At 41.2% G+C, this 13601-nt stretch overlaps 1 protein-coding gene across 1 annotated transcript in view; it reads right to left on the bottom strand.

Moving 5' to 3' along the window:
- The window catches only part of Musk (muscle associated receptor tyrosine kinase), a 142276-nt gene that overhangs the window by 73512 nt on the left and 55163 nt on the right, over positions 1-13601 (bottom strand). The window contains exon 4 of the mRNA XM_051162526.1: positions 9740-9891. Coding sequence (XP_051018483.1) covers positions 9740-9891 — 152 coding nt within the window. The remainder of the gene's footprint in view (positions 1-9739; positions 9892-13601) is intronic.

Here is a 13601-nt window from a genome sequence, read left to right as displayed (position 1 = left end):
AATTAAACTGCCTTATGCCCCTAGTGATCTTATACTGCAGATACAGAGCAAAGAGATACCTTTGTGGGACATTTATCTGAGAAGTGTGTGTGTTTCGGGCCACTTTGATAGATATGCATAAGGGATAAAGACTTCTCTTTTTCCTTATCTGTGAATATGTTGGAGGGCTGTGGAGCCTTCTGTGTCAGTTGTAAGTCATACAACTGATTAAGTGCCTGTTGGTTTCTAACCCAGGCATTTCTTTCCCCTTACAGTTAATAGGATTCAACATGGTGGCAAAAGTACAAGACAGGCTTAAAATATTATACAGAAAACTGTGAGCCTTAGCCATTCTACTGTACTCTAGAATTTGCAGTTCTATTTTATATTTACAATATGGAACATCTAGATTTTAGGTACTTACCAAGTACCTAACTGTGGGTTGTATTGCTATACAAACATTGGCAAAACCTTGCCTTGGGAGCCACTATTCATATTACTGTCAAAAATAAATAAATAAATAAATAAATAAATGAATAAATGAATAAAAAGGAGGTTCCAACTCCTTCCATTGGCTTTCATGAACAAGATCCCCACAGTGAACCCAAGTCACAGATAATGGTGTTTTTGTGAGTAGCTTAAGGAACTGTCTGCTGTGTTGAGGAGTTTACTCCTGGCTTCTAATGAAACAGCTGCCTTGATCATCTGTGCAGTGGAAGGTTAGGACAGCTTTTGGAAAACTGACTAAAAATGGGCATGTGGAGGTGTGGAGCCTCTTGCCAAGGGGATCGTGACTCATGGTGGAACTAATCAGGAATGGGTAGCTTGTTGAAGCAAAGGATGGGTGGTACTCTGCTGCTGAACATGGAGTTGAACCTGAGGAAGTTTCAAAAGGAATATCCTAGGGGAAGGGTGTGGCCAGAATCATTGTGGAGGTTGGGAACCTTTCAAAGCTTAATGGTTAGAAAGACCATACTAATATAACCCATGAAAACAGATAAACCTTGCTAAGATAAAGATGGGGACAAGGAGGTGAAGTTAGAGATGAGCAGATTTGGTCTAGAACCAAGCTACAAACATCTGTGTTTGAGAGACAACAAGAAGAGCCCAAAGAAAGGTAGGACAGTGAACTATTGACATGGGCTCCCTTCCCCAAAGAAGGGCGGGCCTTCATCTTCAGAACCGAGTCTTCATTGCTCAGCAAGTGAGACAGCCTGGCCTCTTTCCTTGATTCCTTTGTTGCTGCACACACCGTAAGAACTCTGTTGTGGCTACATGCCACCTACTTCTTCATAGTGAGTATGAAACCTATCTTTCACCATTACAACGCTGCCCCGCCAGCTTCCACTTAAAGTAACCTAAGACTGTTACATTTGTACTCAAGTAGTACAAGAGTGACACACATTTAAGGGGAAAGACAAAAAGAAATGAACTGAAGTGAGATCATAGTTTATCTTGGATGGAACAAAAATAAAGTAAGAAAATGTCTTTTTTTAAAAAATTCACTGGCAATTCCCTTGGAAAAATATGGAGCATTGCGTCATCCCAGAAGCGCAGCTCACTGTGAAAAAGAACCACTGGAGACAAAGCAATTCTTAAGAATTTAAAACATTCCACTTTAAGTTCAAAATACTGAATATAACAGAACATTCATACTTAAATCCAAAATGATTATATGAAGGAAAAAGTTCAAGAAACATCTTAGCAGCCAGCACCAAGGACACCAGGTAAGACTCCACCCAAGCCCTATGCCTGCCAACTTCGCTTAAAGCATACCCAACAGCCTTAACCTGTACCCCATCCCCTGGGCTCCATTTTCCATCCCCCAACTCTGCCTGCTTTCCCAGAGGCCCATCAGCAAAAGGGACTCCAGGCTACACTGGTACTAGGCAACATTGGCACCCAAACCCCAGAGGTCACACAGGCCACAGAAACCCCAGGGGAGACACCCTACTAAACCTGAACCACAGGCCACTCAGGCCAGAAGACTAAGAGGGAACAGAAATCAAGGGGGAAAACATCCAAAATATACCCATCTAACAAAGATAAACTAAGAAATCAGCGCCTAAACCTATAATAACCCCAAACACAGATAACTTAGAGGACAGCAGAAACATACAGTTCAACAACCTCCAGGGTAATATGGCACCGCTAGAGCCCAGCTGTCTTACCACAGCAGACCCTAGATACACCAACACAACTGAAGCACAAGAAAATGACCTTAAATTCAACTTTAGAAAGATGATAGAGGCCTTGAAAGAGGAAATGAATAAATACAGAAAAATACAATTAAGCAGGTAAAGGAAATGAATAAAACTGTTCAAGATCTAAAAGTGGAAATAGAAGCAATAACAAATACACAAACTGAGGGAATCCTGGAGATGGAAAACCTAGGTAATCAAACAAGAACTACAGATGGAAGCATCACCAACAGAACACAAGAGATGTAAGAAAGAAGAATCTCAGGCATAGAAGATACAGTAGAAGAAATTGATACACTGGTCAAAGAAAAGGTTAAATCTGAAAAGTTCTAGACAGAAAACATCCAGGATATCTGGGACACTATGAAAAGACCAAACCTAAGAATAATAGGAGAAAGAGAAGATTCCTATCTCAAAGGCCCAGAAAATATCTTCAACAAAATCATAGAAGAAAATTTCTCTAACCTAAAGAAAGATATGCTTATAAACATATAAGAAGTTTACAGAATACTGAATAGATTGAACCAAAAAAGAAAATCCTCCTGCCACATAAAAATCAAACACTAAATATATAGAGAAATGAAGGAATGTTAAAAGCTGCAAGGGCCAAGTAAAATATTCTAATAGGTTACGCCTATTAGAATTATACCAGAATTCTTGACAGAGACTTTAAAAGCCAAAAAAGATTGGATGGATATCTTGCAGACCCTAAGAAATCAAAGATGCCAGCCCAGACTACTATACCCAAGCAAAACATTCAATCACGATAAATGGAGAAAACACGTTATTCCAAGACAGAACCAAATTTAAACAATATCTTTTCACAAATCCAGCCCAACAGACGATACTAGGAGGAAAATTTCAACTCAAGGAGGTTACCTACCCCCTAAGAAAACACAGGAAATAAGTAATTTCACACCAGCAAAACCAAAAGAAAGGACACACACACACACACACACACACACACACACACACACACACTACCAACAACATCAAAATAATAATAGGAATTAATGATCATTGGTCATACACTTAGTACTGTACCCATTTATAAGTGGATATTAGCCATATTACAATCCACATACCAAAGAGCCCAAGGAGAGCCCAAGGGAAGATGCTTGAATCTCACTCAAAACAGGAAATACAATACAAATCTGGAGTAGATGGAGGGAGGGAACTGGGTAAGAGATAGGATGGGGATGATAATGGGAGTGGGGATCAGGTAGGCAGAAAGAGGAAGATGGGGTGAGGAAAAGAACTGGGAGAGAGAACAAAAATTAGTGGGGCATCTCTGGGACAGGGGAGGCTCCTGAGAGACATGGGGGGTGACACTAGCTGAGACTCCAAGCAATGTATGTTAAGGAGCATAAAGTCAGCACCTCCTGTATCCAGGGAGAAAGAGGAATACTAACCCACACATAAAACCTTTGAACCAAAATGTGTCTTGTCTACAAGAAGCATAGGGCCAAAGATGGAGCAGAGATTAAGAGAATGGCAAACCAGTGACTGGCCCAGCTTGAGACGCATCCCACAGAAAATGGCTGACCACTGTCACTATTAATGATACTCTGCTATGGCGCAGACAGGAGTCTAGCACAGTTGTCTTCTGAGAGGATTTGTACGGCAGCTGATGGAGACAGATGCAGAGACCCAATGCCAAGCAATGGGCCAAATTCAGGAAGTGCTATGGAAGAGTGGAAGGAATAATAGAGGGAACTGGAAGGGTCAGGGACACCACAAGAAGACCCACAGAGTAATCTAAAATGGGCTCACAGGATCACACAGAGACTGAAGCACCAACCAAAGAGCTTGCATTGACAAACCTAGGCCTCCCTATACATATGTAGCCAATGTGCAGCTTGGTCATCATGTGGGTCCCCTAACAATAGGAGTAGGGGCTGTTTCTGACTCTGCTTCCTACCACTGTGTCACTTCCCCCTAGCTGGACTGCCTTGTCCCTCCATGGTGGGAGAGAATGTGTTTAGTCCTGCAGTGACTTGAGATGCCAGGGTGGATTGGTTCCAATTGGGAGCCTCCCCTTCTCTGGGAGGAAGAAGAGAGAGGATGAGAAGAGGAGTGTGGAGGTGGGACTGGGAGGAGAGGAGGGAGGGGGCTGGGATCAGGATGTAAAGTGATTAAATAAATGGAGGGAAAAACTGATCATTGGTCATTAATATCTCTCAACATCAATGGTCTCAATTCTTCAACACAAAGATACAAGCCAATAGAATGAATGAGAAAACAAGATCTATCATTCTGCTGCTCAGAAGAAATACACCTCAATATCAAAGATAGACATTACCTCAGAACAAAGAGCTGGGGAAAGATTTTCCAATTCTAATGGACCCAAGAAGAAAGCTGGCATGGCCATTCTAATATCTAATAAAATAGACTTTCAGCCAAAATCAATCAAAAAAAGATGAGGAAGGACACTTCACATTAATCAAAAGAAAAACCACCAAGATGATGTCTCAATTCTGAATATCTATGCCCCAAATTCAAGGGCACTCACATTTGTAAAAGAAACATTACTAAAGCTTAAAGCACACATCAAAGCCCACACATTAATAGTGGGAGACTTTGATACTCTGCTCTCATTAATGGACTGGTCATCCAGACAGAAACTAAACAGAGAAAGGATGGAACTGAAAAGTTTTGACTCAAATGGACCTAACAGATATCTATAGACCATTTCACCCAAACACAAAACAATATACCTTCTTCTCAGCACTGTACACATCCTTCTCTAAGATTGGCCATGTACTCAGTCACAAAGCAATTCTCAACAGATATAAGAAAGTTGAAATTACCCCTGTATCTTATCAGACCACCATGAATTAAAGCTTGACTTTAACAACAAAGGAAAGCCTACAAACTCATGGGAACTGAACAACTCTCTACTCAATGACTACTGGGTCAAGGAAGAAATAAAAAAAAAACTAAATGCTTTCCAGAATTGAAAATGAATGCACAACATACCCAAACTTATGGGAAACAATGAAAACAGTGCTAAGAGGAAAGGTCATTCATAGCAAAAAGTACCTTCATAAATAAATTAGTGAGATCTCATACTAGGGACTTAACAGCACACCTGAAGGCCCTAGAACCAAAAGAAACAAGCACTCACAAGAAGAGTACATGGCAGGAAATAATCAAACTCAGGGCTGAAATCAATAAAATAGAAACAAAGAGAACAAAACAATCACCAAAACAAAGAATTAGTTCTTTGAGAAAATCAACAAGATAGACAAACCCTGAGCCAAACTAACAGGCAGAGGGAGACTATCCAAACTACAAAATCAGTAGTGAAAAGACTTAACAACAGACTCCAAGGAAATCCAAAGAATCATTAGGCCTGACTTAAAAGCCTGCACTCCACAAAACTGGAAAATCTAAACAAAATGGGTAATTTTCTTGATAGATACCACTTACCAAAGTTTAATCAAGATCAGGTAAGCAATTTATTCGTTTTTAAATTAAATTTTATTATTCAGATTACATCTTGATTGTTATCCCCTCACTTGTATCTCCCTATTCCCTCCTCTCTTCCTCTTTCACCCTATTCCGCTTCCCTAGTCCAGTGACAGAAGGGGACCTCCTCCCCTACCATATAATCACAGCCTATCAGGTCTCATCCAGATAGCCTGCTTCCCCTTCCTCTGAGTGCCACCACCCCTCCCCACTAAGAGGAAGTGGTCAAATAGGGGGCACCACAGTTCATGTAAGAGTCGGTCCATGTTCTCCACACAATTGGAGAATGCGCTGTCCATTGGCTAGATCTGAATAGGGGGTCTAGGTTTACTGTACACATTGCCCTTGGTTGGTACATTAGTTTGTGCAGAACCCCCTGGGTCCAGATCTACAAGCCTTGATGGTCTTCTTGTAGGGTTCCTGGACCTCTGGTTCCTTCTATCTCCCCATTCTCCCATACCACTCTCACTTGGAGTCCCAGTAGCAAGTCCCAGCATCTGTCCCAACCCCTTGCTGAGTGAAGACTCTCAGAGGACATCCATGTTGGGTTAGTATCCAATTATAAGTGAATATATATCATGTGTGTCTTTCTGGGTCTGGGTTACCTCACTCAGTATGGTCATTTCTAGTTCCATCCATTTGCCTTCAAAATTCAAGATTTCCTTGTTTTTAATAGCTGAGTAGTATTTCATAGTGTAAATATACCACAGTTTCTTTATCCATTTAAATAGTCCTATAATCCCTAAGGAAATAGAAGCAGTCATTAAGTCTCCCAGAAAAAAAAATCCCAGGGACAGATGGTTTCAGTAGAGAGTTCTACCAGATTTTCAAAGAAGAGCTAATACCAATATTCCTCAAATTACTTCACAAAATAGAAACAGAAGGAATATTGTCAAAACTTATGAAGCTATAGTTATCCTAATACCTAAACCACACAAAGACTCAACAAAAATAATTTTATACCAATTTCTGTTATGATACAAAAATACTCAATAAAATACTTGCAAACTAAATTCAAGAACACATTAAAAACACCATCCACCATAATCAAGTAGGCTTCATCCCAGACATGCAGAGGTGATTTAATATATGAAAATCCATTAATGTAATCCACCATATAAACAAACTGAAAGAAAAAGACCACATGATCATCTAATTAGATGCTAAGAAACCATTTGACAAAATCCAACACCTGTTCATGTTAAAAGTTTTATAGAGATCAGAGATACAAAGCACATACCAGGCCATAATAAAGGCTATATACAGCAAGCCTATAGCCAACATCAAATTAAATGGAGAGAAATATAAAGGTGTTTCACTAAAATCAGGGTCATGGAAAACTGTGCAGTATCTCCCTATCAATTCAATGCGGTACTTAAAGTTTTAGCTAGAGCAATAAGATAACTAATGGAGATTACGGGGATACAAGTTGGAAAGGAAGAAGTCAAAGTATTGCTGTTCGCAGATCATATGAGAGTATTGTAAGTGACCCCCAAAATTCTACCAGAGAACTCCTACAACTGGTAAACACCTGCAGCCAAGTGGCTGGATATAAAATTAATGTAAAAAAAAATCAATAGTTTTCCTACATACAAACAATAAACAGGCTGAGAAAGAAAGTAGGGAAACAATAGCCACAAATAATATAAACTATGTTGTTGTAACTCTACCCAAACAAGTGAAAGACCTATATGACAAGCATTTCAAATCTTTGAAGAGGATATCAGAAGATGGAAAGTTCTTCTATGCTCATGGATTGATAGGATTAACATAGTAAAAATTATCATTTTCCCAAAAGCAAACTGCAGATTCAATGCAATTCCTATCAAAACTCCAACACAATTCTTTACAGACCTCGAAAGAACAATACTCAACTTCATATAGAAAGACAAACAAACAAACAAAACCACCCAGGATATCTAAAAGAGTTCTGTACAATAAAAGAACTTCTGGAGGTATCACCATCCTGATTTCAAGCTGTACTACAGAGCAATAGTAATAAAAATTGCCTGGTGCTGGCATAAAAACAGACAAGTAAATCAGTGGAATGAAATTGAAGATCCAGAAGTAAATCCACACATCAAAGGACACTTGATTTTTGACCAAAAAAATCCAAAATTATACAATGGAAAAAAGAAACCATCTTCAACAAATGGTGCTGGTCTAACTGGATGTCTGCATGTAGAGGAATGCAAACAGATCCATATCTATCACCCTGCACAAAACTCACGTCCAGGTGGATCAAAGACCTCATCATAAAACCAGATACACTAAATCTATTAGAAAAGAAAAGGGGGGACAGCCTTGAACTCATTGGTACATGAGACAATTTCCTGAACAAAGCACCAACAGCTCAGACACTAAGTTCAACAATTAATAAATGGGATCTCCTGAAACTGAGAAGTTCCCATAAGGCAAAGGACACCATAAAAATGACAAAATGGCAGCCAACAGGATCGGTTAAAATATTCACCAACCCCACATCCAACAGAGATATTATATCCAAAATATATGAAGAGCTCAAGGAACTAGACGTCAGCAAACCCAATAACCAGATTTTTAAAATGAGGTACAGATCTAAACAGAGAATTCTCAACAGAGGAATTTCTAATGGCTGAGAAGCACTTACAGAAATCTTCAATATCCTTAGCTATCAGGGAAATGCAAATCAAAAGGACTCCTGGGTTCCATCAGAGTGGCTAAGGTCAAACACTCAAGGGACAGCTCATGTTGTTGGGACGTGGAGCAAGGGGAACACTGGGATCAGGCTGTAAAGTGATGAAATACATAAAAACCTTAAAAAGAAATAATGGGGAAATAATGAAGACCTAAAAACAACAGGGTTCCGGTAGACTCAGATTCTATCAGATGCCAACATGTATGCCTATGTAATTTTTTCTTATTATTAGTGAGAATATAAAGTTTGCATTATTGCAGAGTGAGAGTGTTTCAAACAGCAGATACCTACAATACAAGGCATCAGAAGAGCAGAGTGTGCTGACATTACTCTGACCTTAAATTTGTGCCTGCTCCATGGAGGCAAGTCTTGAGTGTGGGGAGGTTTTCCACATCCAGTGAAGTTGGACAAAAGCGTTCACAAACAGAGAGCAACAGTTTGGCACTGATGGCTTTGAATCTGGTCTACTGCTCATGGGTGGCAAGGTTCAGGACGAGTCTACGACTGCAAAGACTGGCGGAGAGTTCAGATAAATAGCACTGCAGGGCTGCAGGGTGAGGACTTGTGAAGATGTAGCTGGTGATTCTATCTCCTGGCTATTAAAGCCCTCGGGGATGGTGGCAGACAAAGACAACAGGAAGATGCTGAGACTGGACTCAGATGCTCTGATGGGTATGGGAGTGTCTAGGAGTGAGTGCTTGATGGAGGCAGAGAAGTGGAGGACCAGAACCTCGTAGCCTCCAGAAGAGTCTGCACAGGAATACAAGAGGAATGGCTTAAAGGTGGCACCAAGGGATAGGAGATTTGCTCCCCGTAAGGAGGTAGGGAAAACCAGAACATCCTCCAGTTATGTAAAAAGTCACTCAAAAGAAGTAACTTTAGATAAAGCAAAGAAGTAAATGCATCTACAAAAAGAGGAGAGATTTTAAAAGGTGTTGGACTGTGATGGAACAAGGCTCGTAGATGCACAGAAAAAGCTGGACAGGTGGCTCGCCAGTTAAGAGCACTGTGCACCTCTCCAGTGTTTGGTTCCCAGCACCCACAGCAGGTGGCACACACCACCTGTAACTCCAGCTCCAACAGGTCTGATGTCCTCTTCTGGTCTCTGCGGATACTTGAACACATGAATGTTTAACAAATGCACAATGTTTTCAGAAGGAAGTTCTCAAATGTAGTCAAGAGCTGTGAGAGGTCAAAAACAAGTGGAAAGGAGAGAGATCCAAAGGGTTGCCTTACAGTGGCGGTTGTGGCAGGAATAAGGGAGTTGGAACAGGTTGGCCCTGGAAGTTGTATTTTGTACTTGAGCTTGTGCCATGGCTGAGTGTCAGGTTATCAGAGTACTCTGTTAACCACTGTTATGAATTGGGTGGAGACAACTTTAAGATCATAAGCGATGCTCTGCCCTACTCACTCATCTTCACTTGCAGGGCGCCACAGCTCTCCACGGCTCCTCCCACTCCATTGTTGGCTATGCAGCAATAGATGCCATCATCACTGTCTTCCACGCTCAGGATGGTGAGGAGCTGCCCATTCTCCCGGATGCTGTAGCGGGTGTCAAACAGCCTGCAGGTCACAGAGAAAAGTGGAGGATCAGTGTACCATCTGTGACTTTACACATGCACCCACGCACGCACACACACACACACACACACACACACACTCACATACATACACATGCACACACATCAAACATACATACATATGTACATACATATCCACACACACATACATGCAAACACACGCACACATGCAAACACATACATACATATGTTCACCTGCACATACACACACACACACACACACAGACACACACACTTGTTTTTTGATTAATGGACCAAATAAATGGCCAGTCAGTGAGGAAGCAGAAACAGGGTTGGAAGAAATATATGTTTTGAGGAGTTAGTTGAGCAGCCTTGCTTAGTCCAGTAAGATAAAGCTATTCTATATTCTGATCATCAGTGCACCACTGAGTTGTACAAAACACTTCTGTGAGGTGATGGTTACTGCTAAAAACACATGTAGCATTTACACAGGGAAGCATGGGCTTTGTGTGCACTTGCACGCCACTCTGAACTTACACGAGGCTGTAGGGATCTGCCTCCTCTGCCTCCCTAGAGGTGGGGTTACAAGGGCTCACTGCCACACTGAACTTACCGTGTGTGTGTGTGTGTGTGTGTGTGTGTGTGTGTGTGTGTGTGTGTGTGTGTGTGTGTTTGTATGTGTTCTGGGGATTGAACTCAAGTCTCATGCTTGCAAGAAAAGACTCTTACTGACTAAAGAGTCCCCCCTAGCCCACGGAAGTATAACTAAGATGTGTGAGTCTTTTCCCAAAAGGAGCAAACCGGAAAAGGAGTGCACATGGAAATGTAGTGAGCAGAAAGAACTAAATATTCACAAGCATCAACAGCAATTAATTGAATATCTATTCACTCACTAAATAAGTACTTTTCACTCTTTTGATAACTGTTTACCTTTATTGTATAGTGTGTGTATGAGTGCTTTGCCCACATTATTTCTGTGCACCACATACATGCCTGGCTTGCAGAGGCCAGAAGACAGTGTCGGATGCCCTGGAGCTACATACATTACAGACAGCTGTGAGCTGCCTGTGGGTGCTGGGAGTCAAACTAAGGCTCTCCAGAAGAGCAGCCAGTGCTCTTAACTGCTGAACCAACTCTCTATTCCTTTTAATTCTCATATTTAATAATCATGAATACTGTAGCATATTTTAATACATGTGAATATGAGCAATGAATTTATAATTAACTAAATAAAAATTTAAGGAATCTTATTTACATTAATGGCTTGTTAAATACCTTAAATAGAATTGCATCTATTACCTTTGTGTTCGTAAGTCCCACTCTTATGCTTTTTAAATGTTAATTATACAAAGTACAAGACAGCAATATGACATTTCCACACATGTATATAATAAACTTTGATTATACATATCCTTTATTATTCTTTCTCCCCCTCCCTCTATCTCTACTTTCCTCTCCAAAATCCTAGTTCTTCCCTTTTTTTAAACAAGTAACTTTTAAATGTCTAACAAGTGACAGGAACCCTTTGCCAGTGACTTGAGATACATAAGGAAATAAAAGAGCTTCAACTATAGAAACATGTTGCGTGTGTTTGTATGTATGCATATATATACATATATATGTATACACACACGCACACATCTCAGTCATCAGAGTCTGCAATGCACTGCAAGGGGGATTTGAGCACATTCAGAATCTTCAAGTGGAACATTCTAGATTATCCACATGGGCCACATGTAATGACAAAGGAGACCCTTTAAAGGTGAAAACGAGAGGTAGAAGAGTCAGAGGAGGTCTGACATGGAGGCAAGGATCAGAGTCACGTAATTGTCAGCTTTATAAACAGAAAAAGGGGCCAGAGGATGCAGGGGGCCTCTGGACTGACAAGTGAGACAACTGAGCCAAACAGCTTCAGAAAGGGCAGCAGGGGCCGATGCTTTTAGCTCAGTGAGATTATCTGGCCCTCATGACCCGGAACTGTAACTAAGAAGGATGTGTTGTCTGAAGTCACTACGCTTGTGACCAGTTGTGACAGTCACAACAGAAAAATAAATACAGATGTTGGTAGCTGGCATCATGGTGCTGCTGTGACAATTACCGGAAAACAGAAGCGTGGCTTTGACCCTGGGCAGTTAAAGCTGAATTGGCAGAGTTGTGAGAACCATAATAATAAGAAAAAAAATCAAACTCTTAGATTTCTTGAGGAAGCTGTCAGCTGGAACATACGTGTTAGTGATAGCTCCTGGAGTGAGCTAAGAGACATAGTAGGGAAATGCTCAATCAGCTTAGAGAATGCCTAAATTATCATTAACTGGCAGTTGACTTGAAGGGACTGTTGATTTAAAAATATGCATGTTAAAGACTCTACTTGGGGAGGCTAAGACATTGCCTGTAAAAATGAAAGAAAGATGATCCTTGACAAACAATGGCAGAGAATTCAGCTGAAGGATGCCTCGTACTTATTTGGAATTCAAATCTTACGAATAATGGACCCACAATTAGCCAGGAAAATTCCAGGCACGGTGTGGACGCTACAGCCTGGTGGTCTTGGGAAGTTTGTAGCAAAATTCAAGAGGAGAAAGATAGCTGGCGTTGGAGAGCTGGCTCAGTGGTTGAGTGCACTGGCTGCTCTAGCAGAGGACCTGGGTTTAGGTTTTGCTCCCAGAACCCACAAGCATCTGTAACTCCGATTCCAGAGAACTCAGCATCCTCTCCTGTACTTCTTGGGCACTGCATGCACAGTGTGTGCACGCAGGCAAAATAGTCATAAAAGCAAGATAAAACTAAATAAATCTTTCAAAGGCTGTTCATAAAGGAGGAAAAAGTACTGCCAAATAAAAACAGAAATTCAGGCTTTGTGAAGTGGAAAACTCTCACCCTATCCAAATTGCAAACGATGTTATCAATGTTTTCCAGTCTTTGAACTGTTTGTGAGCTGTCATGCTCTGGATCTTCTGAGAGAGCTTGCCTAGCAGAGACCATGAAGGCTAAGGCACATGGTAGTTCTCCGTGGCATTTCAGAGTGTGCGTCACAGAAAGAAGCAAGACATTCCAGTCCGAGGCAGTAGAAATATGTACACCCTTTCTCCCTCCAGGTTCATGGGTCCCAGTCTGCAGACACCAGTTTAAGTACTCACAGAAGACAAAATGCTCACACATTCCCCCAGAGTCCATGCCTTGACGCCTAGTGTCCCGATGTGATAGTGTTTGAGATGTCGCCTTTGGAAGGTGATTACGTCATGAAACTAGGACTCTTGTGGGTGGGACTCATGGCCCCATGGCAGAGAGCCAGGAGCACTTCATGACCTTCCCTCAGATGGAGAGACAGAGAAGGAAAATGGCCATCTGTGAACAAAATGTAAGCCCCTATCCCCTGGCCATCCACTCAGGGCTTCTTGAACTTCGGATTTCTCAGTCCCCAAGGCTCTGGGAAATAATCCCTGGTGCTTATCAGCCACCCAGTCTCAGCAGTTCTGATCACAGTAGCCCATGTGGACTAAGAACACCCAGCCTCAGCAGAAGTTTCATTGCCTGCTAGGGAGCCCCCTAGGCTCACTTTGCTTCACTTTGCTTTAGAGTTTTTTAAAAGAAGTATTTTTGGTAAGATGGCTATTGTAACAAAAGAAGAAAAGTCGAGCCTTTATCTGCCAAATGGGAATTTTATCCATTTGAGAATGTCTCATTTTGAAAGAAAAAGATGACAGTGACATAGAAGTCAGATTCCTAGACAAC

The sequence above is a fragment of the Acomys russatus genome, chromosome 2, assembly GCF_903995435.1.
Source record: "Acomys russatus chromosome 2, mAcoRus1.1, whole genome shotgun sequence".
Taxonomy (NCBI): Eukaryota; Metazoa; Chordata; class Mammalia; order Rodentia; family Muridae; genus Acomys; species Acomys russatus.
This window is presented reverse-complemented; position numbering and strand designations above follow the sequence as displayed.